Source organism: Talaromyces stipitatus, genomic scaffold, assembly GCF_000003125.1.
Source record: "Talaromyces stipitatus ATCC 10500 scf_1105507295511 genomic scaffold, whole genome shotgun sequence".
NCBI lineage: Eukaryota > Fungi > Ascomycota > Eurotiomycetes > Eurotiales > Trichocomaceae > Talaromyces > Talaromyces stipitatus.
Genome location: NW_002990119.1, coordinates 2,355,871 through 2,382,317, shown reverse-complemented (window position 1 = coordinate 2,382,317; position 26,447 = coordinate 2,355,871). Strand labels below are relative to the sequence as shown.

The following is a 26,447-nucleotide window of genomic DNA, read 5'->3' as shown; positions in this document are numbered from 1 at the left end:
GATCCGCCGGCAGAGAGATGAGACATGGCATGTGGTTGACATGCGGTACAGAGTACGTACGGGAGGAAAGCGTAGGTACTTGAAACTTGTCAAAAGCGCATGGCAGAGTCCTGTATATGAGCGGGATTGAACGATGTTAGAGCCCACGCACGAGTCAGAATTCAGTTCGGTCTGGAACTCCAAACTCCATGCCAGGCTGTCTCTTTGCCCAGGTGAATTGAATGAATGGTGTTTCAGCTTGCCGATCTTCATACGGAGTACACAAGGTTTATTTGCATACTTTAATCCTTCCAGCATGGAACATCGTCCTTGGAGGAATGAAAGAATGAAAGGATGTAGCATTGATCATGACTCAACCTGCATAACAAAGAAATCGAGGAAAAGACTTTGCAGTCTTTTATATGCACGCTCGCCGATGTCAAATGGGAAGAATACTCAAAAACCAGTCTCGAATCCCTGTCACCGGCCAGGGAGGACGGAATATGGGGGCGGAAAGTGTGGCCAACCCTAATTTATCAGTACGAGTCCGTACGGTTTCATACGTCGAAACAAGGATGAAGACGAATCAGGGCCGAGTTAATAATACTGCTGTGTATACGGCCGTACGAACATGGGATCAACCTGACCGTTGCGGTTTAATCGCCGAGATCCCAAATCTTCTTTTCTCTCTCACATCAGAAGTACGTATGAAAGTAGAACTTTAATCCTGCAGTCAGCATACTATGTACGTGCATATGCTGGAGGGGCCGTACTTAGCAGAAACGGGCAGTAGATAGAATGGAACTTCCCTTGATAATCACTAAAGGAGAACCACGTGTAGAGCGGATATACGGAGTTATGTAAAGAAAAATACACGTGGTACACGTTTCAGTTTCACACTGCAAATGGGCCAATTGCGGGCCTGACATGTGGGCGCGGGAACGGGCCGTGGGTTGGCCGTTTGTATTTTCATTACATACCAGATGATCATACACATCCAGACAATATCATAACTCTTAAATAGAATTACCCGTTTAAATCCAACTGCTTCCTCGTCTGTTCCAGAAAATCAGTTATCTTCCAATCCGTCACCAACATCTGGCCTGGTTTATGTGACATGACTGTGCCTGAGATGGCATTTCGCTCAAGAGCTTTTTCAACGGCGAATTGCGGTGTTACTCCGCAGCCCTGTCATCATTAGCCCTAAACAGTCACTCAAGAAGAATTGATGAATACACATACCCAAAAGACAGGAATCTCCCCATCCCTCACAACCTGCACATCCCCATAATCCACTTTGCCAACATCATCTACCCCAATACTCCTCGCCCCCTCCCACCCCCAAGCAATCGGTTCCCCATGAGTCGCCAAATACGGCCTGGTCACATTCCTAACCTCCTCCAGTTGCTCAGGTCGGTAAAGACGCATACTAACCACAAAACTACTTCCATGAAATATCCCCGCTGGCAGTAACGGGATGGAGGATCGATACATTGCGACCGTCTTGTTCTGTACTTGATGGCAGATTTTGAGACCTTGTTGGGTCAGGGCTTGTTCGAAGGAGAAGGAGCAGCCGATTAGGAAGGCGATGTGTTCGGTTGTCCAGTCGGAGAGGAGGGTGGGTTTTGTTTCGATTAGCACTTTCTTCTTCTTTCCCCCGTTCTTGGAGCAGTCGACGGTGCGGAAGGTATGGTATGATGGGATATCAGTTCGAATGTCGAAATCATTCTCATCGACCAGGGTTACCCCCGGGATGGTGGGCATGATTCGATGCGGATCTCCGATTGGCGTCGCGCCTAGAATTGGACAGGGGACAGGATTGCGAGCGCAGAGCATGCGAAAGTCATCTGCATACTCGGCGCGGAGGACGATGAGGTTGGCTTGGATGTAGTCGCCTGCTAGGCCTGAGGTGGTTTCGACGAGGTTGTGTCGGCTGAGGAGGCGGGCCTTGTGTGCTGGGGTCGTGGGGAGGTTCTCGATTTCGGAGCGGTGCATTTTTATTTGATGTGTATGAAGCTCAATTTCTGCAGAGTAGTTATTGATATATTGGTAGAAGTACCCAGGTATCCTAGGATGGACGTAATCTTATACTACAGCTAAATTCGGGAAGATCTGATATATGCCGATAGAGTCAAAGCAAGTTTATTGCCAACCAGAGTCATAGATAGTCAGCTAGCCAGTCTGTCAAGCTATCAACAGACTCGGATCTTATCTCGGTAATTCCATTGATATGGAGAGGAGATTCGGCATATTCGGGGTTCTTGCCGATTCTCATCCCACCACTCGACTTCAAATGCTCCGCAGATCCCAGATATCGCATTTTGGTTCATTAGAGAAGTAGGATCAGTCAGATGTGGGATATAAGTAATTTTATATGCCTCGGAGCTCATAGTTTGATCTAAAAATGGACTTGGTTTTGCCCTAGTGGATAGCATAAACTTGATCCATACTAGTCATGTCACTAATGTACTGATCAGTAATCAACAAAGTTTCCTTTTGGAAATATCGAGCACCTCAGCTAGTCTATATTGTCTGGACTGTAGTTGAGTGATTGATTGATCACGTACAACAGCACATTGAGCGCAGGTTGACTTGATCATGAGCGTCACATGGCCCACGGTACAACCTTTACTTGTAGATATAGAGTACCGCGTATAAAAACTCGATCCATTGGAAAATATCATAAGAGTAGAATCTCTGTAGATCCACATCTTAAAACAGCTGAATTCTATCCTTTCCATCCTTTAATTCGATGCAACTTACGTATGTATTGGCGGGTCGGACTCCTACCGACGGCCTAGTAGTATGTATTTACGTATCTCAGAATGGAGAACACAGTCAGGGGGACTCGACGGCTGAAGCCAAGGTTTGGAATGGATTCCTTGGTATATACGTAAGTTAGGACGTTAGGTACGCCACTACAGACAGAAGATTGATTTCTAATGTGAAATCTTGGCTGGAATAGTTCTAGAAGAGTTGGTGTTGGTATATAATCAGCGTATTCCGCAATTTAGTATCAGGAGGAAAGCTTGAGTATCAACAGAGAGACGTCAAGATGCAAGACCTCGAGAGTCAACGTACTTCAAGCGATGAAAAAACATTAACCGGGCCCGTCGACCCTCCGTCTATCACCGATTCGAATAAGACAGACGCAGCACCGCAACCCGCAGAGGATGGAGAGGAGAGCAAAGCCGAAGAAAGTGCAAGCACTGCAGAACTCTATCCATTAACAGACCTCGACAAAAGCATCGTCGGCTGGGACGGACAAGATGATCCTGCAAACCCTCAGAACTTTTCGGAAACTCGCAAATGGGCGCTATTAGCGCTCATGAGTTCCATGACGTTAATCTCGCCTTTGGCGTCCAGCATGTTCGCGCCGGCAGCATCAAATGCGGCGGCTGAATGGAAGGTGACGAATGAGACGTTGCTTTCGTTTAGTGTCACTATTTTCTTGATGGGATATGTGGTTAGTACTGTTCAAACTCGTCAGGGAAGCATATTCTAAGTGAGACGTAGGTCGGAACCCTATTCCTAGCGCCTCTGAGCGAAATCTACGGCCGCAGAATCGTCCTCAGCTGCGCAAACTGGTTCTTTGTCGCATGGCAGATTGGATGTGCCCTCTCCCCCAACATATCAGCACTCATCATATTCCGATTACTCGCCGGTATTGGTGGAGCTGGCTCTATCACTTTAGGTGCAGGGGTCATTGCAGATTTATTTCCACTGCGAGAACGTGCAAAAGCAACCGCGCTTTGGAGTATGGGACCTTTGCTTGGACCCGTCGCTGGTCCGATCTGTGGTGGATTTATTGGTGAAACAGTTGGGTGGCGATGGGTGTTTTGGGTATTGCTGATTGCAGCGGGTTCGTTGGCAGCGGGTATTGAGGTATTGAACCGCGAGACGTATGCGCGTGTTCTCATTCAATGGAAAACCCGCAAAATGGCAAAGGAGCTTGGTCGGGATGATTTGCGTAGTGGTTATGAGACTGGAGAGCAACACCGTCCAAGCCAAGTGTTGATACAAGGACTCAAGCGGCCGGTGGTTTTGTTTTACAAGTCCCCTATCGTCTTTCTGCTGTCGATATACATGAGTCTGGTCTACGGATTACTTTACCTGTTCTTCACCACCATTCCTACCGTGTTCGAGACGCAATACGGGTTCTCTCCCGGACTGGCAGGTCTCGCCTATCTCGGTATAGGCGCAGGTTTCTTTCTCGCTGTGCTGATTGTTGGTCTGACCAACGACCGAATCGTGTCCAAACTGATGGAGAGAAACGGCGGTAAGTACGAGCCTGAAATGCGGCTGCCAATGATGATTTTCTTTGCCGCCGTTGCACCCATCAGTTTCTTCTGGTACGGCTGGTCAGCGGACAAACATGTCCACTGGATTGTCCCTATCATTGGCATGTTTCCGTATGGCCTGGCTATGATGGGGTTGTTCGTGCCTACTCAGACATATGTCATTGATTCATATCAGATGTACGCTGCGTCAGCAGGAGCATGTTTGACCGCCACGCGCTCGTTGTTCGGCGCCTTGCTGCCACTGGCTGGGCCACAGATGTTCAAGGCGTTGGGTTTGGGATGGGGCAATTCGTTGCTCGGGTTCTTGGCACTGGCATTTGTGCCAATTCCGATCTTCTTCACGAGGTATGGCAAGGTGATCAGGGAGAAGTATCCTGTTGATCTGGACAAGTACTAGACCGGGGTTTGGTTCGGGTCGATCGTGACCTGATGGCTGGTGGCCTGACGGGCGGTCTGACATCATAGACAATTTTTCAAGCTTTCAATATCAGCCCATCTATTATTAATGTCAGCCACCGTCAAGGAGCTGAACTGTTTCAATATAAAAAGGAGGTCAATCAATATAAAAAGGCGGAAGTCGGCGAGAGAAGCGGCAGATCGGATCGTAAAAAGCCGAGTTATGCTCGGATCTTTATGCATCCTTAATGATGAGGCTAGCTTCTTCCGGGCTAGTGCCGCGAGCTTAATCGGAAGTGGACATCCGGGGAAGCGCCTCACCTCGCAACCTTCGCGAAAACAAAATACCTCAAGACTACGCAGTACAGAATAGTCATGGACAATATGCAACTATTATATTAGACTCGGCCTCGTGCCAATTCTACAGACGCTTGACAAAGGAAAGAAAAGAAAAGAAATAATGTCCTCCACCTGTAACACAAACGTGCTCTCTTCGTCAGAGAAGAAGCGGCTGCGGGACAGAAGAGCTCAGCAGACGTTGCGCGAAAAACGCCAGAATCGTATGCTGGAGCTCGAGGCCCGCGTGGCCTTTTGCGAGAGGAATCATGGAGCAGTCACCAAACAGGAAGTATTAGATCAGAGTGGAGTTCAAGATCCCGACGTGCAGAAGCTACTTGATACAGTGGAGAGCTTACGACGGGAGAATAATCGATTGCGCGAGCGGCAGGAGAGTCTGCGCCAGATGGTAGGAACGTGGGATTTAAGTGAAGAGCATGATCAGAAACAATGGAATGATGAGAAGAAACGCGCCTTCAGATCCTCGAGTGGTGTGTTCTCTAATGGCGGCGGCCAGGCATTTTCCGAGAGCAATTACGAGGCTTCTTCGAGTCCCGGGGCTGAGAATCATTATCAGAATATCACTGCTACTGCGGCAACGATGAACAGGATCGACCCCAAACTGGAAGCACATTCGGGGATACCAGCTACACTACCTATATCAGCGTTAACCTCCTTCGCCAATACGATTTCTCTACCACATAACTTCTCGCCCACTCCACACCCGGTCGTCCACCTGCCATCTCCGCCTGCTATATCATCCTCGGTTCCAGTCTGGTGTCGCGTACCACGCAACAGCTACGATACCAACAACACAAACGTCGTCCCATTGATATCCGCACGTTGGTTCTCGCATCCCGAACTGGTTACTTCCTGTCCCTTGCAACCGTCTCCTCTCGACTTGTTGTACGGCACACGCCGAAATTACCTGGCAAATAATATCCACGACCTAGTCCGCCAACGCGCGCTCCGAGACGCCGAAACCGTCGCCATTGGATATCTCATATACAACTATAGCAAGTGGCGTGCGTCGCCCACACCCGCTACTTTCGCCCGCTTAGTCCCCTTCCAGCATCCAACCCCCCTCCAACTAGAGCAGGACCATTTCGGCGGAATCGACATGATGATCTGGCCGAAGATGCGGGAGAACATGATTCGTCGTTGGCACGAGCTCGATTTCGTGGAGGTCTTTGATTTTTTGTCTTGTTGTATGAAGGTGCGCTGGCCGTGGAATAAGGATATGTTGGAACGGGATGCGGAGGATAATCTGCAGATTCGGGAGGATTTTAGGCAGATTTTTAGTCGGGAGGATGGTTGGGGATTGACGGCGGAGTTTATTGATCGGTATCCGATGTTGTTGGAGGGGATGGATTTGGAGGCGTTGAGGTTTGAGATTGCGTTTCCGACGGAGATGTATTCTTACTAAGCGTTTTGTGTATTATTTTTGATAGTTAAGTTAGCGATGTTGGTGATTACGGAATGTTCTAATGAATTATGATATGATCTTCGCCCCAAGACTGTTGCGGTAATCATCAGGTTCCAAGGTTGCTAGATATATATACATTCAAACCAGTATGCGGATGTTCATGGCCGATATCAAATTGCATGCCATGTGATCTGTATCATTCCCCCTTTGTTCAAAAGCTGCCGTTGACGAGAGGAGACCTGAATTGAGCTGACATTCACGTTTACCAAAAAGGAGAGGTCGGAATACTGATTAGGACTAGAAGAAAGGTTGCAGTTGAGTTAAGAATGCCGAATATCTAGTGTATGGTGCAATGATTAATAAAGCCCTCGGAATTTGCATGAGCAGAAAGGAAGGACTTTACAGTCTTTTGGGCATATATTCCGACCCACCGAAGAAGAGGTATACACTCTCAATAAGAGACATCCATCCATCCAAGCAAACGAGATAGTTTGAAAAAACTGTCTGACTAGTTATAAAAAATGAACAAAGACTAGTCAATATTCAAAATACAAAATTCAAGTCGCAACAAGACAACTCAAAAGAAAAGAATCGAAGATTATGAAATAACAAAATGATTGGCCTGACATAATAATGGCTATGCAAGTCCCCGATGATGGACATGAAGTACGAGAAGAAGAGAGTTAAATAGTACATTGTTCGAAAGGAATTCTCTTGGATGGATGTTTTGTATGCGTGCGAGAACAAGACGAAAAACCACGTAGGATTATATTGAAGTCTTGTACGTCGTGAAATTCGTGCCTTCGTCTTTTTACTTGCTCTCGAGATCATCTAGTCATGGGTTTAAAGGTTGACTGGGATGATGGTGCAACCGAGGTTGAGGTTGACGAGGCCGACCTGAGACGATATTAGGATGTGAAAGAACGCACAATATGAGGGAGACTTACCTGGTTGGTGTTCTCGCAGCAAGCAGTGACTGCACCCTGGCAAACGTTTCCATTGAGAGCGTCAATGAGAGAGGTAGTGATGGGTGTGCCTAGAAAAATCAGTTCAAGGAACCCAAGCTATAAACCTAGGAAACTTACAAGTCAATCCAACCTGACCCTTCTGCTCAGCATCATGCGAATCAATACCAGCAGCATTCAGCTGGTTCAAAACATTCGAGTTGTCAGTGCTGTCAACGGTATCACAGCAGTGAACCGTGGTCCCAGCCGCGCATTGCTTGTTGTCGACACTGGTAGTCTGCGGTGCCGGAGGAGGGTTAGAGACTGTTGCTGTAGGTGGAGCAGGAGCAGTGACAGGAGGAGGGGAGTGATATTCAGCAGTCGGAGGAGAAGGTGAGACTTCAGGAGCAGTGGTTGCAGGTGCAGGTGCAGGTGCAGGGCAAACTTCAGCGCGGACAACAACGACCTTTCGCTCAACTTCGACGGGGACTGCGAGAGCAGCAACTGCGAAGACGCAGGTAGTGATACAGGCAACGTTGAAATGCATTTTGTTGTTGTTAGAATTAATGGGGTGATTATTGGATCAACGAGAGTGTCGAGTTGGTCAACGAGTGAATATTAAGTAAAACGAAGAGAAGTGCTTTTGATTTTCTGATGACAGAATGAAGGTAGACGGTCTGAGGTCGACTGGGAGAGTCTATATATACACATTCGCAGCAAACAAGACCTGGCTGAGGATATCAACACTACCAATCATCAGGGAGAGGGGGTCCTCGATTTTGCCAATATCCATGGATATTCCAATAATAGACGCCACAGACAAGATGAGTAAAGTCTAGAGCACAGGGAGCATGCAGTAAGGAGCAATCCTGGACACAATAGATTTCGAACTCCAAAGACGTAGCTCCCAACATTGTGGGCCATGGTAAGATTGGTGCAGACAAGTTCCCCTTTTGCATGCAGAAAGTGGAATTTCATACAGTGCAGTATCTAACAAGAAGTGCTGATTCTTGGTATCAGCAAAAGACCCCTGTCTTCATGTCCGATTTATGCCTTAGATTCACACGTCAAATAAATAAGAGTATAGGCGCCTCTAGCCTCGCTTCGAGATATCAGTCTTGATAAACTCGCACCACTGCCAATTTCTTGTCTACTGCTCTATTGACTATTATTTTCACCCCAGTATTAACCAATAAACATCCAAGTCTAATCGTAGTAACTTGCATGACAGATGTAGAACTAGTAGTTCAATCGCTCACATCTGATCGATCATGCACGCTAAAATTGTGTGTACCTGACAGACACCCGATCGGGCAATTAGCCCTAAGACATCGATGCAAGGGGACGCCGAATTGATTTTTCTCTCCCTCTTTTATTCGCCTCACTCGGCAATAAGATTTATCAAATTATTTCGGCCAGTGATGAGAAAATACCGAATCGGATAAGAGCTTTGTTTATTTGTGGAGTCGATGAATCGGAGCGAGCTTCACATTGGAATTGTTCTAGTGGTATCCGAAGTCTCCGATTTGCTCTTAAACTGCTATTATATATGCTTGGCTCGAGAAAATCCAGGTTCATTACAAAATTAAGAATAATACATATTGTTGTGGACCTTGTGGAGGCCTTACTACGAATACAGCAGGTTACCAGTGCGTTGTCCACCACAAAGTATATGAACTTTGATTGAGAGGGATGGAAACATCCTTACTTCAAACTCATTTCCAGTCGAGGCCTACAGGATCTAGGGGGTCAAAGTTTGGAGATGAGGGCGAATATATGAGTATGCAAGGCTGTGACTATAGGTAGACTAGGGCATGAGTCTATTTGGTTCGATTGAGAATCAAGTCCAGGCTGAGAGTTTAGAGGTCTCTCTTCTCAATCTATGGATCAGCTATAGATGCAATATTCCATGCATGGATTGAGCTCAATTGCTAAGTAATACCTTTTATGATCGTTCTTTCAGCAATGTCATTATCAACTTTCCCATTTTCGTCTTCAGTTGCATAACGAAGAAAAAAGGGTTCAGTCTATACATGAGTTTAATATCTGCAGAACTCTAACTTTTGGCCTTCAGCGTCTTATATGCCTAGATAGTTGATTCTACGATCCGCCCCGTAACGTTGGCGGTTTTGCATATTGAACATATTGTAGTTAGCCGTATGTGTGATGGTCAAAAAGCCTTATTGTCGAATATGCATTTCAGATATCTTTAGATACTACTTCCAAAGGTCAAAGGTCTATAATTTTCGATGACTGAATAGTTATATTTATCTCTAGGGCTGGGTGTTATATCATGACGCTCGTCAAGTGAACCTTGGAATCTGGAAACTCACGGAAATTGAAACCTAAGAATGGTGACATGTAATTAGAATGCAATCGAGTGCCTAGGTGGAAGAAAGACTGTTTGAAGAGGCCAATCTGAGGTTCATGCTGGAAGTTTCAATATTTAAATTCATGAATTATTTCTGGAATCTCCAGGCGTCAACTGGTGTAACTACCTACCTAGGTACCGGGGTAGATTATACCCCCACGGCCTGGATGCACAAATTTGTTGAGGTTTGCGCGGACTATTGACTCTAATTATAACTAGCTTCGTACTCGAAATGGAAAAGTTATGGTCTTGCTTAAGATATACTTTATAGTCCTCTTTTACAGTCTCTTGACTAGAAGATGGATGGATCAATGGGTTGTATAAACTTGCAGCAGTCGAAATCAAAGTATCATGAATAAGTGCTGTCGTAAAGGCGATAAGGGACATACACATTAGAGAAACAAAATCTAGAATACAGTAGTTGCAAATCAAGCCACATGAAACGCAATATACTTTTGATGGCTGAAAAGAATTGCATAGCAGAAGACAACGGACCGTAAAAGTTTGATGTACGTACAGCAAGTCCGACATGTATCACTTCGACAGGCCTTCCATATATAGAAATTGGTGTTGGTAGAAAATAACCCACATGCATGGCTCATTCGTGTATCAAACAAAGCATGGTTGAAGGGGTATCGATTCGAGAAAGCAATAATTATTAAACAAATATCCATAGGAAGACAATACTCTGGATAGCCCAACACGGGAGAGACGAGCACTGCGCCCAGAAAACAGACATTGCTTCAATTTTCGAGACCTAGCGTTCATATTATGGACATGACGAACGAGGGAGCTTGAACAATGATAATGGACCAAAATCAACCAACTCGCACATTTATAGCTGGAAACCAATGATAGCCATAGCAGCAAGAGCAGCGGCGATTCCGGACATTTCCATCTGGCTTGCCGCACCGGTATAAGATGGAGTCACCCCAGTCGAGGGCTTGGTGGATCCGTGAGGAACGACGCCAGTAGGAGCGACGGCAGGGCCACTGACAGCAGGTACGAGAGTGGTGGAAGCGGTGTTTCCGGGGCAGTAGGTCGAGGTGCTGGTCTGGACATAATAAACGGTGCTGGAGCCAGCAGGCACAACGGAAGCAGAGGAAGAGGCGGTTCCTGGAACGGCGACAGTGCTGGTGGACCAGGTGATGGTTTGAGGAGCAGCGGCGGGGGGGTTAGAAGGAGCAGGGCCGCTGATGGTGGAGTATGAAGTGAAAGTGGAAGCAGCAGCGGTAGGGGCACTAGCGGCAATGCTTGAGACAGCTCCAGGGACGGTACCGGCGACAGAGGTGGGGATCACTCCAGTAGCAGTAGGAACGCCAGAGGTAGGGACCACTCCAGTGGCAGTACCGACGACAGAAGATCCAGAACCTCCAGAGCCGGAGTCTCCGTTACCCTGCTTGCATTCGGCGTCTCCCAAGACAGCGAGGCAAAGGTTGATGGGGATGTCAATGAGACCATTGGGGGCACTAGCTTGTTGGTTGCAGGCGACATCACCGAGGACAGCAAGGCAGATGTTGATGGGAACGCTGATCAAGGAGCCCTGGTCGCCAGTGGCGGTGGAAGCCTGGTGGCACTTAACGTCACCGAGAGCAGCGACACAAGCGTTCAGAGGGACATTGATCAATCCTCCAGGAGCGGAGGTGGTCTGCTTGCAGGTGGCATCACCGAGGATTCCAGCACAGAGACCGATAGGGATGCTGATGAGGCTGTCTTGAGCAGCAACAGAAACCGCGAGGGCAAGGCTGGAGAGGATGACAGAGTTCTTCATTGTGATATTATTTAGTAAGATATTAACTTTATAGAAGTTATAAGCGGATAGTATATTAAGAAAAGAGTGGGCGCTGGGTATCGCAAAAACGAGTGGTTGCTTTACACCGACGAACGATGAGGTCTGGGTCGAAAGAGTGACTGGAGCGAACGTGATTGTGTGGTTGAGGAAAAGAAACAGAAGATCAAAAGCATGGGAATGAATCCTATTTTGTAGTTACCTGACGACTAAAAAAAGCCAGACCTCGTTCTCGGCCCCTGAAAGGGGAAAGGGAATGGGACCAAGATTGGCTACCGGGCAGTAAGAGTTCAGGGCTTGTACGAGTCGGGTTCACAGAATCTAAAGTTGAGACTAGTTATTGGAACCGGTCTGGATTGCGAACGAAATTCGACTGATTTTTACTCTTAGTATGCAGCTTGCTAAGTCGTACAGCTCAACTACGGAGAACATTTACAAACATCCCGCCAGTCGTGTTTGAGCGGCTGAACAGTAGTCTGATATCGAAGACAAGGCCAGAGAAAGAAACACGCGTGTACCTGCATATTCATGTATCTAGGGCATGGTCTAGGCTTGTCGTCGTGTGGGCATACCACGCCTCCGCCGAGTGTGACTCCGACGATTTATCATAGATTGGCTGTAGGTCGCTGTTACGACCGAAAACAGCAAACAAATCAGACGGATCACAAATCTAGTCAAGCCTCAATGGCGACTATTGAAGGATCTGTATATCAAGGGTCCGTTCTTGATTGCTTGTTACTCAACTGCAAGAGAGCGGTTTTCTTAACTGATAGTCCGAGTAAAGCTGCAAAGTTGCAAGAGGCAAGCTATGGACGACAGCGAGTATCCTGGTCTATGGATCTACAGTTTAGCACACAGCTAAACACGAGCCAGATTATTATACTGCATGATCTGCTTTTTCTTTTTCCTATTCCATTGTCTTCACTGCCGTTCAAATCCGGACGGGATTAGCGTACCTGAACGTCCGCAAAGAACAGACCAGTCAGAATCGGTGGGCCGCCTATGCGAGCCCTAAAGGATAACTTATTGCCGCTTGTTAGACATAGCGGCTTGGGGCGTATACTGTTCCCCAACTGAGGGGAGAAATGCACTGACCAAGTGGAGAGACGCCCACTCGGTAGATTCGCACTATAGAAAACTAAAAAAGACTATACAATTTTGAGTCAGATCTACATGGAGTGTCTGCCAAAAACAGGAAAGTCCGCCAATTCTTAAAATGATGATTGACCGCAGGCTTATCATGGGGTGATGATATCGTAATTGTAAAACTACCACTACTGGTCATCCCGACTCGTCCAGACTCCTTTGGCACGATAGAATGAGACGTCGTATGAACGTGGACGAGACATATGATAGGTAGGAAGGTGTGGCTCGTTACTGTCATCCATGAGAAAATATGAATCAGAAACTTCGATAAATGGAATTAAAGTAAGTTTATGCAATTCTTGGAGTATGCAAGGCATAATCCCGAGGTCAACTGTCAAAACATGTGTCTGTTAAACTTAGAACTACCGTCCGCGGAGTCAGTGTATGAACTGTTTGTTGTAAAGGTGATGTGTTTACTCCGGATCTCGCCAGCGCACATGCTAATTAGCAATAGCTTGCTCTGAGTCTTTGGCAATGCGACTCCGTCTGCATACGCAGTCGACCGAATCGCCGTCCCTTGCTATTGCTTTGACCCATGGACCACATCCTGCGTCTAGGAGGCTGGGGACAGAAAAAGTAGACAAGGTTTAGGCCTCTCCTGCGGAATCTTCGCTTGCAGGTTGTGATTCGGATATTATCCGAGACAGCACTACCTATTATGGCAGAAGACAGGCGAATATGCTGCACTCCGATTACATGTGTTACACACTCAAATCATCAAATGCATGTAGTTTGCTCGGGCTGGTGTTGCCTTAAAAACCAGCAATTTTAGGACAGGGTGAATTGATCTTCATTACTATGCTGTGAAACTATTATTTGCGCATTGGTTTTTTGTCTTGTCTGCTTCATTTATCTCTCACTTTTACAACGCCTACGAATACCCCAGTATCACTTCAATACAAAGCCCTGTGAAGGTGCTTGAGTCGCTTACCAGCATGTCAAATCAATACACAAAATGCTAGATACACTCCAAAGCTTTTAATCGCCGCTTTTCGGATTTATTTTAGATCGGTCAACTTCGCAGTCAGACGATTGTACCCGGGCTGTCTAGGATTCGTCGCATAGAGCATCCGTTCTTGGCCAAATAATTGTACAGATGAATGTAGACGGAACTCTCGGAGAATAAACACGTTCGGTTTGTGCCGGATCAACTTCTTGTAGCCTCCTATTCTTCCTACGTATTTGGTTCTGAAAGTAGATGTGCAAGTGCAAGAAAAAAATGTGGAACTTGTTCCATATCTCCATACGTAAGTTAGTATGCTCATGGTGTTGGAAGAAAAAACAATAAGTTGCCCAGATTTTTTTCAGATTGTTTGTTGTTCTCAAAGCGTTAGTTTCTTTTTCTTATTCCCCTAACACCGAAAGTCGATTCGATTTTCTTTCGAACAATGAAAAGGTAAGACATCAACCCCTTTTCGGACTTGTCATACGTCTGAACAATGGCTTTGAAATCAATAGATGAATCCAATTATTGTTTACCAGGTGGCGAAGGTGAGTTACTTTCAGCCGACGCAACAAGGGATTCGCACTTTTAGTATGCTTAATAATTGCAAATCCGTGATGTTGGTTAAGACTCCTTGTGTCTTCGCTGAGATGGCTAAGCTTCGCTGCCAACCGTCATGAAATTGTTCGGCTGAATCCGAGTGCGAGAACACGAAGTCGAGTCTGTTATCGTCTCCCTTTTCCAAATTGATAGCACTGTGATGCTAGCATGGTGAATGAGAGAGATCGCTGACAGTAAATTGGCTGGAATACCTGGAATAGAGCCTGGCAATCGGAAAGATGGGATCACGAGGTAATCATTGATAGATGGTCAGGGGTCATGTATGTTGCGTTTGGTGCAATAGTTACCTGACTGTTCTGCGATGACTGTTGCTCACTGCTCATGGCATGCTCAAGACTAAACAACAAAATACACCCCAAAAAGATGAAACCTAGCGAACCAAGCTATAGCACCGCAATGCCACTCCTCTGGCCGATTTGTTGTTAGGATATCAGCTTTTGTATTTTCTACCCTACTTTGTCTTCCTCTCGAGAAACGTGAAACGAGGCGGCTACGGATGTTAACAACACCGTGCATAATCCATATGACTAGGGAGGATCTTCTTGTAAACTCGGCTACTGGTCAAGACCAACAGGAAACTGATCCATTATCTAGGGCGTCGGTAAGTAGCGGTATGTGCGCAAGTGGGAAAGAAACAATCTGCGACACTTGAGCAAAATATTCGTGTACTAAGCTAATGAGGGCTTCTGCCATGAACAAGAAAACGTTGAACATATCTGAAATATACCAGGGATTCTGCTAAAGACCGACTGAAGACAAAACTTGATGGTTGATATGTGTTGCTTGCTTTGAAGCTCATTCCGCCCCAAGTGACAAGAAAAGCCCTGATCCACGATATCCCGAAGTTGAACCATACAGTGCGGCCCAAAAAAGGTTAAATGACCGAAAAAAACAACAAAAGTTATTTAGCAAAGCTTCAAATTGAGGTTGGTGTTTGGTTGGCACACATTAACCTGGCTACCAGCAGGTGGTATTCCATTAGACCAAACAGCGTGGCACGAAGTGTCCGAAAGGATCACATTGAGCGACTTGCCCGCAAAAGGATCTCCAAAAACATCAGAGAGGTCGTACCAGACTTGGCCATTGGTCAACGTGTAGGCAAAGATTGTTTGAGGTGAGCCATTGAAGAGACCGTTTTCAACGGTGGTGATCTTGATGGCTATACCGCCACTGATGGGATCGGTGTGAAGGGTCTCGCTGTAGGATTTACCTGGCTGAATAGTATATTCTTGACTGATTGTAGAGCCGACAGACCAGAGATAGACGGGAAATGAGCACTAGTTGATCACAACTGCGTTACCGACGGCCGAGGCCAGTGAAGAAAGGCCAGCAATGGCAGAGAACGGCGAATGAGGTACGCATTTTTTCAGTTACTAAAAGCTTTACTCTGAGAAGAGAGCAGTTGATACTATTGCTTTGATTCAGATTGAATAGTAAGTAACTTGAGTGTTGCTGCTGTCTGTCTATAATATGAGCAAGAAGAGAGCTCATCTGCCCTATTTATACCCATCTTGCTACTACCAGAGATTGAAGCCTCAGCCCTTTCCTAGGGTCAGGTGCTCAGCTGTCCTTGGTATTGCACATCAATGTCTCGAACCTCGTTTTGACAACAGGTCAGTGTTGGTCCTCGTTTTTATCACCAATTAATGCTGAAGATAATGACGCATGAAGCCGAATCAGCTGCATTATACGCACCGGCCGAAGATCTGATCTCACCTCTCTAAGACACGACAAACCAGATCCTTGGTGAGGTAGTGAGGTATGTCAAATCAAGATTTGATGGTCCACTGCCTATCGTGATGAACTTACCAGCATGCCAAGATCGGACATACGAGCCCAAACTGAGCTATAGAATGGCTAATAAAAGACGAGATTTTGGAATTCAGTGTTGTTGACTTAATGCAGAAAACCATAGTTAGGTGGCTGACGGGCAAATTAGTAACAGACATGCAGCAGTAGGGTAATATATAGATGTGTCGCCGTTCTACTGACACGCTGACCGCAACATCAGTGACCTATCCTCTCCGAAAAGATCATATAGTAAGGTTATTTCATATAGAGTCGTGTAGAGAGCATATTCTAGGTTTTGGCCAACCAATCCCCTCCATGCCAACAAGAGAAAGTGAGACAACATCGGGATAATCGGTCATATTCAATAGCAGAACCAATGACTGATCAGGAATCTCTATAACTGAGGCACGCCTGAAGTGTAAGAATGATACGCCTTTCGTGTAATTCTGGTATTGATATTGCGGGGTAAAAACCGAGCGATTGCTATATCCGAAGCTCTAAACCTTGCTTATTGGGAAGCATGGACTGAGACAGCACGTTCATTGCGAGGGAGGAATTAGTCATGATGCGAACTTCAGATCAATCATGATTTATTCAATACGAGATGCATTTACTACGTCAATCATTGCGGGTAGATTGTCGTGTTCGGAGCTTTTCTACGATCAGTTACACAGATCTCACCTGGACAGGTTATCATCTAGTTGATCAACGGAGAGTTTCAACGTCGCATGATCGAAGAGATTCATAGATGGTTTCATTAGGGATAGATGCTCTTTTACCTCACCGGAAATCTGCTAGTCCATACTTGGTTTCTTTGATGTATTCGTCCAACTCGAGTGTAGGAGTATTCAATGCGGATGGTAACCTTCGATCACTCACCTCCTGGAGGAACCGGTAATTACATATTGAGATTCTGGTATTGATGGCATGGATAAGCAGTCGTTCTTTTCCCTCACGATTCATCAAAGAAATCGGCTAGAATTTCTAAAATTAGGTCGTGCAAATACTTTGATTACACAGAGTGGGAGTAGCGTTGGAAACCTATCTTGCATTACTATGTAGACTTTCCTGAATGACGAGAAGAGCCCAACAGAAATAGCTTCAAGTGTACTCTAAGCTCTCCCATGTTATCAACTGCAATGGGATTGACAATGCTAGGTACACCTAAACCACCCGTCTGTTGCATTGACTAACTTGGTGTATCGAATTGGCACCCGTCTTGTTCTCGCTAACACTCGATTGACCGATACCCTCCTAGAGTAGGTCATAACTGGAATTTAATAAACAGGGTAGTTGGTGAGAGACTGATGATGCGGCATCCGCGACGTCCAACTTTCTTGGCTCATCTTTTCCTACCTCTATCGTCTCAATATTCCCTTATCTTCTTAGGTATTCCTCAATTCAACAATTTTCACTCGGTCTTGTTTCTTTAAGATGGTCGAACATCTTTTGTCTCCTTTTAGTTTCGATATTCCAACACTACTTCCGTTTTACGCCTTGGAATCCGATTTTCCCTATCAGAATGTCTCTATACTGATTGAGATGGCGTTGGCTCCGGCGAAACTCCCGCCGGGGCGTTTGTGGACGGCCAAGAGTAGAGTATTTCATATCAATATCACTACACATCGCTATCAATTTATGACATGAGTATTGACTGTGATGAGGTATCATCAGGAGTCATATCCTAGGGAATCAAAGATGTTGTCTAGGTAGCTCTCGGGCCACAGTATATCATCTACGAGGTACATTTAAACAGTAAGTTAGCTACAGGAATGGCTGAAGTGGCATGGACTAGGTTCATATGAGTCTAAGACATGCACTATCCGATGACCAATGAGGATCAGTGTTCATGGTAGTTGTTAGCATCAAGTAGGTAGGCATAGTGGAACTGGACTCGCGTGTAGCAGTAACTTACTAAACAGGAATCCAAAAACATCTTCAGACAAACCTAATCATTCAGATTTAGACTCACTAATTAGATTACTAGGTAGTTTTAAGACATATATACAACACGGCACAAGTCGTTTGCAGGAGGATAATCACGAGATTTCATAGGTGGAGCTCAGGTGTAAATTTCCCCTGTATAGTATCAACACAATGTGTGTGTCTATATGACCATATGCGTGCCACATAATGGGTGATCATTATTCTATGCCATATGCCGTCCCTTCGTTCCATCATTCTGTGGAAATCCATGCCTAGAGACTGATAATATAGCCCACGGGAGTCCAGTTCTTGAACCTCAAACATACATTTAGGAATATATTTCTGCCAGAAATGAGCTGATAGTCTCCACCCAGCTCCCAAAATGAGTCTTCGCCAATCTGCTCCATCAAGCAAATCCAGGATCATTTGGGCAATGTCCTCCGATACTCGACTAAAGCTACCGGGTGAAATGTAGAACCCCATCTGAGTCATGACACCTGGGTTGCTATCAACTACGCCATCACGTAGACCTCGTTGGTAACACTCGAGGGAGCGTTCTAGCGCCTCATAGTAGTTTGTGATAAACAAAGGATCGTATTGGACTGTTTTCCATGCCTCGGATCCCTCCGGTGGTGGACCGAAACGGGAGAAATCTTCGATTTTGGTGCAATGTTCGCGCGCGAAAGCAACAAGAAGGCGAAATGTGTTTCTTTTTATCTTGTGCTCGGGTGCATAGAACTTGGTGAGCAGCTGATAACAACACTCATGGATAGGGAAGCCGCAATTCACCGGGAATGGCTCATGAGACCACCGGGCAGGTCTATTGAACCAGCTAATATTACGGGGATGAATGGCGTTTCTGACGAGAAAAACATCGTCACTATTTCTTGGAACGCCCAATTGGTAGCCTCCTTTCTTACAGAAACCGGAATGACGGTAGGACACACCGCTGAGAAAGGGGTCATTTGGGCCTTCCATTACGACTATTCACGAGACTCAAATATTAGAAATTAGGGAATATCAAAGTAGGAAAGCAACATCAAATATGACAAACAAACTTACTGGCCCTGTATATAGACTTCCAATTACATTCGCCGGCAGCAAGGTGCCCCTGAATATCGTCATGGGAAATTTTGATATAATACGGATTACCTTGCTCTGGAGTAAAGCCATCGACTTTTCTGAAAAATTCCTTGGCGTTCGGGTCTTTTTCAATAAATAAACCACAAACACCACAGCAGGGTTCATGGAATTCCATCCAAGTACTTTCAGCATATGAATAATAGTTGCCAGGACTAGTTATGGTTAACAGCTTCCAAGGTCGTTTAACAAGTGCTGCAACAAGTGCTGCAGGCGCCGCCGCAGATGTTGCTGCCATGGTAGAATGTTTGAATATGGAAATTCTTCTATTCGTATTGATTCAAGTATTTAGGAAAGAATTTTAGAAGCTCAGACAGGAAGAGAAAAGTCCAATGGCTTATATAGCACCGGGGTTCACTACATGAATGAGCCTGGTTCTCTTCTACGGTCTTTGAATATCATAATGCAACAATGGTATTTTTATAATCCTATTCTTTGACTGTAGGTATAGAAAGACTTGTTTATTTGTCTCGTATACGAGGGGATTGTTCCTTATATCTTTGTGGGAATTGGGACAGTCTTATGCCTTAACACGAAGAAAAAAATTCTTGTTCGTAGAAGAAAGAAACAAAGCTTGTATGTACATGCTTGAAAGAAAATTGAGTGTTTGAAGATTTATGAAAGAACAACACAATAACATTGTTTGATGGAATAGCAGATGGGAAACAAGAAGGCCTACTGCTTCCTAGCCATTGGTCTGATCAGAGATATGGTTGTTTCAGACCTCTATCTAGAGGCTAACCCGGGGGGAGCTTAGATTTTCTCTGTCGGGATGGATTCTAATGAACAAGAGAACCTTAGGAAGCCCTAAGAGCTTGATTCTCCACAGTGTTGACATTAGAACGATAGTTCCGAGAAACGATATGTCTCATTCTCCAGGTTATATCAGATGATGAAACCATGATTGCAGTATCTCTCTGATATGATCGATGATGTCGTAACAATACTGCCATTCTACATCAAAGATAAACGTTCGTAGCTCTGCTCCTAGTTTGGGTTGGCTGTTAAAGCGAATAACCGGCCGTCCAGAGTACTTGGATTCTTCTACCGAATTCCATAATTCTTGCTAATCATTGTAAAGAATTCAGAGTAAGATCTGGTTGCCAAGGATTGTGAGCAGTAGTAAATATATCAGTTGTATACTTCCCTTTGGGGAATGATAGATTCTGGATAGGGCGTTCTCAACGTTCTTATTCTCTGTCTGCTTGTCTGTCATTATGGGAAAACTATCTAAGGGGTGAGGTCTTCTATCCTGTACGGATAAATATCGGCCCTAACGTCACATCATCCTTACAATAATGATATGCCACTCGCTGTGCCATGCCCTAAATCTTTCTCAGCTGTGTGCAATGAATTCATGAGCAGCTTAGAATGTACTACAACGTTTGGCGGTCTTTCTTAGTACAGGTACTTTTGGTATATAAGAATAATAAGATCCAGATCTCTACCTAGGTACCGACTATCAAGATGCTCTCAAAGGACAGGTCCGGAGACGAACAATCTTAATGTCGTGCTGGTAGCTGTCAAACATGGACACGGCTACTGTCGGTGTAGCAATCCTGCTTATCTCGGCGCTGGAATGGGATACCGTATAGTTTATCCGTGGGTACTAGCGCATCCCCTAGTTCTTAGGATCAGTCACAATATTAGGAATTCAGGATTACTGGCTCAGTCAGCTTGTTGCATTGTGTCCTCATTAGATTCTGCGATCTAATGAAGGTAAACCAACAGCTACTTTTATGTTATGAATCATATCTCCTCTTCCCCTAATACATACGACCATAGGGTGTGGAAAACAGGGCTTCCCGTCCGCTCAGCCGTACTTAAGCCACACGCCGGCTGGTTAGTAGTTGGGTGGGTGACCACCAGCGAATCCCAGCTGTTGTATGTGTAACTTCACTTGTTTTTTTTTGCTTCTCGAGCCATTCTTTCCATTGCCGCTTTAATTCCAGCCTTGCCAGGAACTTCTCGCCTGACTGGATTTGCTGTTGTGGCATTCGGCTAAACCTTCCCTCCTCCATTTTATCCCTCTTTTACCAGCCCCCTGATTTTTTGTGTTCACTGCCTGAATCCTCTTCATTCCATCTACATTTACCTAGGTACATGGCTGCTGATACATGCCCCGGTTGCCCATTAATGTCTGACAATCAATTGGGGCCGCAGATTAGTATCTATTGCTGTCCTTTTGATTTCACTCTCTTATTCCAAGAGGTATTCTTTGTCTGCTTTCCACCGGCTGTATTCCCCCAACAGACGATCATAGCGGTTATCCATCCATTTCGATATATCGACCGATCCGACAGGGTGGCCCTTCTACGAAACGGAGAACTTTTGGAGGTGGTGAGGCCAGACGTGTTGCTTTCAAGGGACTCGGAGTTCAGGAAACTGTATCAGACTTATAAATGATGTGAGAGGGTGTTGCGACTACCTAGATAACCGTCGTGGCATTTTCAGGCTGTCATCAATTTGTGGAACGTTTGTAATATCTGGGTACCATATACCGGTAAAGAAATTATCCATGGACGCCAGGAGCAAAGAAAAAAAGAAGAAAAGTTATATGCACTTTCGAAATAAGTTTGGAGGCAAATCAGCTTTGTAGCTATCTACTCTTTCCAGGCCGCTCCTAAGAAAGTCTCAAAATATCCCTCCAATGCGTCAAAATCTTCGAGATCACCAAGCCATCCGATATGCATATCGGGACGGAGAACGACAACGGCTCCCTTTCTGCGATCAACGCCCCAGGCTTCGTAGGCTTTGCCATCAGCATAGCGGTCATACGGCCGAGCCATATCAACCAGGATGCGCGAGTAGTCCCAGCCATAAAGATAATGATATGGACCACGGACAGCAGTCGGGAATTCCAACAGTGGAGTCTCGTCACCACCGGTATGGATGGTCAGGATGTTTATCAAGGAATGAGGCCGTCCTCTGTCGCAGTTAGATTTGTCATAGTTGTAGAAAGACGAAGATGACTTCCAGGGATACGGGTATCTGGTGTACAGAAGCGAGGTACCGTCCTTCTCTTCCTCTAGTTTTTGGCAAAAAGTTTGCACGCGTTCCTTTTGCTGGGCGTCATCCCAGTCTCCAGCTAGCAGAATGATGTTGAATCGTCCATCAGCCCGCAGGCGGCTGCAGGTCCAGTAAGTCTGTCCATCTGCGTGCATAGACACGCGAGCGTGGGTAAAGGACTCGCCTACGACAAGATTGGAGGCCAACTCCTGCTTGCTGGTAGCCCTGTTGATAAGCCTGCTATCAGGGTAGTTCCAGCGATACCCATCAGAGAAGTTTCGGAACTCAATGTACCGTTGAATAAACACGGCAGGCTCGACAAGAGCCTTGTTGAACAAGCTGGTCCAATTGCGGTCATAGTGCACGAGAGTTTTAGCGATTGGCAGACGTTCTGCTTCGTATGTAGATAGAATAGCGTTGCGATCTACACCGGCTGGACACGAGAATGCCATTGCTATCTTCCAACCCAAGTTCCATGCATCATGCACACTCACGTTCAAACCGAGTCCGATAAGAGGGGAATTGTTATGGACTGAATCGCCGGCCAGGAACATGCGATTGCCATCGTGTCGATTGCGCTCTGAGTGACGCTGCCCCAGACTATAAGCAGACCACCAGTTGCATCGCTCAAAGTCAAATTTATAAGGCTTAAACAGCGGCTTCACATATGCACTGGCTTGCTCCAATGTCACTGTATCACGCTCCGCGTCCTGTCCCTCTATTCCCATCGGAACGTAGATGCGTAAAAGACCCTTCTCGCGAGGAATCATTAACATGGTTCCTTTAGGCGTCTGGATAGAACTTGGTTTTCGAACATCGGCTGTTTTTATTCATTCTTAGCTAACAAAAAGTGCCCTAATGGATATTTTAGGCTACTCACGGTAATCGGTGATAGGGTAAACGTCTAAAGCGACCCTTGAAAGGTACAGGAAGCCCTGGGTTAGCCGCAAAACTGGGAGAATTTCTGGCTTATCTTCTTACCAGATTGTATTCGTATTCGACCCTTCAGTCTTGTATCCCAGTTCTCTGCGCAGCCAGCTACGAGCACCGTCGCACCCAATCAAGTACTTAGCTTTCACTTTTTCGGTCTGGTTCTGGTTCTGTTTTTGTTTGTGGATAGTGACCGCAATAGGATAAGCAGAGTGATCCTGTTCAAGCGACTGATCATACTCCAAACCCAACGCAGCAACACCTCGTTCAACCACAACGGAGCCGTTTGTGAGATCGAGAATTGCATCCTGAATAATGCGCTCGATACGGCCTTGCGATAGAGCCTGCGAATGGAACGGAGTAGCGAGAACCTTGCGGTGGTCCTCGTACATATCAAGTCGTTCGACACGCTGTATATTGTCATCTTCGTCACGCATCTGCGAAGAATGGGATTAGTTTTGCGGCTAGTATACATAGCAGTCATCATTTCTCACCCAGTTGTGGGAGCTTAGCATAGGGAAAGATTCTTGAGTGATGGTTTCCATCATACGGCTTCCCATACTATCGAGGATCTCTACTGTTCGTGGTCTCATACCATCCGCGCGGCCATGTAAAAGCTCATTGGGATCCTTGTCAATCACGCGAAGGCGAATGCCGCATTTGGCCATCCACCAGGCGGCAATAAGTCCAGCGGGACCCGCTCCGACAATGAGGCTGTTTTCGACATGAGACGGTGGTTAGCTATGCTCTTTATTGTTCTCTCAAGGCGTTACAATCGCCTCTGCGTCAGTGGAAGACACTCACACATCCGTCTCCGAAATGGTACTCATCTTATGCTGTTTACCTGTTTACCTGTTTACAAAAGTTCTTGAACTGAGAAGGTTGTAAGTCAGTACGAAGAATCAATAATTTATCTACCCAGTGCCACCAGATACCTGAATGATTATTATATTCAGTCAAAAGCCAGGTCGTACAATTGGTCATCATGCCTAGCACAATAGCGAATAAACCCTCCGAGCCCGTCGCCTGACGTTGCATGTTTCGAGTATATGCATGTAGGTATATGAATTAGGGTTCAGGTGTTGCTAAAAATCACACCTATCACCAACAACGGCACTGATGACTGCCGCCATGCGCTTGCACTGCTTTGAATTCGCATTCATGCGTTCGAGTGGGACTTAGCGATTGGCTTTCTAGCCCTCATTTTCCCTGTACGCGAGTGTGTAATCTAGTTACGTTACGGTAACCCTCCGCAGGAGCCACGAGGTTATATTCCGACATAACCCTAAAAACTCCCCGAACATGAAGTTCGGGGAATGTTATCGCATCAAAACTGCTTCTGTCTAATGTACGTAAAGTGCCTTGAGTTTTCTGTTCGTCTAGTCCTATTTCGAGCGTCGCTTCGATGTGAACTCGGCTGTGTTCCACGTCCGAAGCCGACTTGACAGCTGCAACATACCTTTCAGCCTTCTGCACGGACTATTATGTATTCTCGCCGCAATAACGACTGCCTAGTCATCGAGGTAGAGAAATATATACAGGTGCTTCACGTGTCTACTACCCCGGTTGACATTCAACCACGTTTTATTGTGCTAAACGCCTCTTCTTCTTCCTGAAACAACCGAATGCAAATCCATCGCTATGACTGACTTGAAGCCATCACCCGAAGAAGTTGCTCAGACGCTGATGCAAGATGTCCAAATCTTAATGAACTACTATCGCACAAATGAATATCCCCCGCCGTCATTTGAGAATGGTTCACCGGCTCATGCTGTGCCGGAGAACGCACCCCGTCATGTCAAGATCGCTCGGGATGCTGCGATGAATTCTGCTCTCAAGATCTTTGACCTGTTTGCAGGCCCCTCTCAATTTTTGTCGAACCTAACTGTATCTGTGAGTAGAGAAACCGTATGCTCGATGTGTCGGAATCCTTCTTGGGGAAGAAAGAAAGGAACACGATCTAATTTGAGCTAGTATCAATCCCTTGCATGCCTCCGATGGCTGTGTCATTTTAATATCCTCAAGCTTGTACCGCTGCAGGGTGATATCACTTTTGATGCACTAGCAGCTGCAGCTAATGTTCCAAAAAACACACTCAAAAGCATAGCGCGAATGGCGATGACGGCGCGGTTATTCTATGAGCCCACCCCTGACCGCATCGCTCATACGGCAACCTCGGCGTGGCTGGCAACAAATCAGCCACTCCATGATTGGGCATTGTACATTTGCAAGGAGGCCGTAGCTGTTGCATTAAATATGGTTGAGGCGACGGAGAAATGGCCTAGTAGCACTGAAACAAACCAAACAGCATTCAACATCGCCTTGCAGACAGATCTACCATTTTTCGCCCATCTGAAAACCCGCCCAGAACATCTGCGCTTGTACTCGGAGTATCAAAAAGCGGTTGCTAGCACCGAAGGTCTTGATTTACAGCATCTTGTGCACGGGTATGACTGGCAGGCGCTCGGAAAAGCGCAGATAGTCGACGTCCGTTCTCGAACTCCCTTGTCTTTTCTTTTCTTCTCCTCACGTTTAGTATATCCATGCGCTAGCTGACACCAATTTCTTGTATGTATAGGTTGGTGGATCTATTGGTCTTGCATCTGTCGCCCTCGCAACGGCATATCCCGACCTCAGCTTTGTCGTGCAGGAACTCCCCGACGTTGTCAAGCAGGGGAAAGAATACATATCCAACTTAAAAGACGAAAGCATCGCTTCGCGGATCACATATGCAACACACAATTTCTTTGATGATCAACCGATCATTGGTGCCGAGGTCTATTTGCTGCGAATGATCCTGCATTACTGGTCAATAGAAGAGTCGGCGAAAATATTACGAAAACTAGTCAGTGTCCTCAAGCCCAACAGCAGTCGGATTCTCGTCATGGACACTGTCCTCCCGTCCCCAGGATCAGTTACAACTGTCACAGAGCGTCAGCTCCGTACCCGTGACTTGGCCATGCTGCAGATTCACAATAGCGGCGAGCGCAATATAGAGGATTGGGAGGCTATCTATAAGGAGGCAGATCCTCGGCTTAGGGTGAAGCGTGTGCATTTGCCGTTTGGCAGTCAGATGTCTGTGATGGAATTAGTCCTAGATGTCTAAACAACTCGAGGAACACAATGATTTGTTTTTGCCTTCATGCGAAGACACCAAGCCATATCGATTCCCGGCGAAAGGGCCGAGCCATCCTCTACTTTAAAGAACGGAGAGTATATGAAATGTATTTTGACGACAAAATCTCTGCTTGAACTAGTAGACTATCACTGGATATAGTAGAATAGCATGACGAGAATCATTCGAGTGTCGACTGAAGTCTTGCCCAACGGATGAGCCCCTAGATCATTGTATTGGCTGTTATGTGTTATACGTACATATGCACTATATATATATATCAA

The 26,447-nt window shown here is 45.9% G+C and overlaps 9 protein-coding genes across 9 annotated transcripts; 3 read left to right on the top strand and 6 right to left on the bottom strand.

Moving 5' to 3' along the window:
* Positions 1-1,005: 1,005 nt before the first annotated feature.
* Positions 1,006-1,974, bottom strand: TSTA_105910 (DUF1445 domain protein; the record flags this gene model as incomplete). Its single annotated transcript, XM_002486573.1, has 2 exons — positions 1,006-1,167; positions 1,222-1,974. The coding sequence occupies 2 exons, from the start codon at positions 1,972-1,974 to the stop codon at positions 1,006-1,008; spliced, it is 915 nt and encodes a 304-aa protein (XP_002486618.1).
* Positions 1,975-3,034: 1,060 nt separating this feature from the next.
* On the top strand, positions 3,035-4,835 carry TSTA_105900 (MFS multidrug transporter, putative; the record flags this gene model as incomplete). The annotated part of the gene is made up of 2 exons (XM_002486572.1): positions 3,035-3,445; positions 3,496-4,835. 2 exons carry the CDS (start codon positions 3,035-3,037, stop codon positions 4,675-4,677), a joined length of 1,593 nt encoding a protein of 530 aa, XP_002486617.1. The 3' UTR covers positions 4,678-4,835.
* Positions 4,836-5,136: 301 nt separating this feature from the next.
* On the top strand, positions 5,137-6,628 carry TSTA_105890 (uncharacterized protein; the record flags this gene model as incomplete). Its single annotated transcript, XM_002486571.1, has 2 exons — positions 5,137-6,425; positions 6,586-6,628. 2 exons carry the CDS (start codon positions 5,137-5,139, stop codon positions 6,626-6,628), a joined length of 1,332 nt encoding a protein of 443 aa, XP_002486616.1.
* Positions 6,597-8,041, bottom strand: TSTA_105880 (fruiting body protein SC3 precursor, putative). Its single transcript, XM_002486570.1, has 3 exons — positions 7,524-8,041; positions 7,386-7,474; positions 6,597-7,335 (listed from the first exon to the last, which is right to left on the bottom strand). The coding sequence occupies exons 1-3, from the start codon at positions 7,927-7,929 to the stop codon at positions 7,282-7,284; spliced, it is 549 nt and encodes a 182-aa protein (XP_002486615.1). The 5' UTR covers positions 7,930-8,041; the 3' UTR covers positions 6,597-7,281.
* A 2,040-nt stretch (positions 8,042-10,081) lies between these two features.
* TSTA_105870 (uncharacterized protein) lies at positions 10,082-11,689 on the bottom strand. The gene has a single exon (XM_002486569.1). It carries the CDS (start codon positions 11,522-11,524, stop codon positions 10,589-10,591), a length of 936 nt encoding a protein of 311 aa, XP_002486614.1. The 5' UTR covers positions 11,525-11,689; the 3' UTR covers positions 10,082-10,588.
* Positions 11,690-15,157: 3,468 nt separating this feature from the next.
* On the bottom strand, positions 15,158-15,614 carry TSTA_105860 (uncharacterized protein; the record flags this gene model as incomplete). Its single annotated transcript, XM_002486568.1, has 2 exons — positions 15,158-15,480; positions 15,557-15,614. 2 exons carry the CDS (start codon positions 15,612-15,614, stop codon positions 15,158-15,160), a joined length of 381 nt encoding a protein of 126 aa, XP_002486613.1.
* A 2,627-nt stretch (positions 15,615-18,241) lies between these two features.
* TSTA_105850 (uncharacterized protein) lies at positions 18,242-19,347 on the bottom strand (the record flags this gene model as incomplete). Its single annotated transcript, XM_002486567.1, has 3 exons — positions 18,242-18,284; positions 18,340-18,952; positions 19,032-19,347. 3 exons carry the CDS (start codon positions 19,345-19,347, stop codon positions 18,242-18,244), a joined length of 972 nt encoding a protein of 323 aa, XP_002486612.1.
* A 2,365-nt stretch (positions 19,348-21,712) lies between these two features.
* TSTA_105840 (phenol 2-monooxygenase, putative) lies at positions 21,713-23,878 on the bottom strand (the record flags this gene model as incomplete). Its single annotated transcript, XM_002486566.1, has 5 exons — positions 21,713-22,938; positions 22,999-23,033; positions 23,100-23,485; positions 23,543-23,762; positions 23,853-23,878. The coding sequence occupies 5 exons, from the start codon at positions 23,876-23,878 to the stop codon at positions 21,713-21,715; spliced, it is 1,893 nt and encodes a 630-aa protein (XP_002486611.1).
* Positions 23,879-24,689: 811 nt separating this feature from the next.
* On the top strand, positions 24,690-26,185 carry TSTA_105830 (hydroxyindole O-methyltransferase, putative; the record flags this gene model as incomplete). The annotated part of the gene is made up of 3 exons (XM_002486565.1): positions 24,690-24,941; positions 25,023-25,535; positions 25,627-26,185. 3 exons carry the CDS (start codon positions 24,690-24,692, stop codon positions 26,152-26,154), a joined length of 1,293 nt encoding a protein of 430 aa, XP_002486610.1. The 3' UTR covers positions 26,155-26,185.
* Positions 26,186-26,447: the final 262 nt, after the last annotated feature.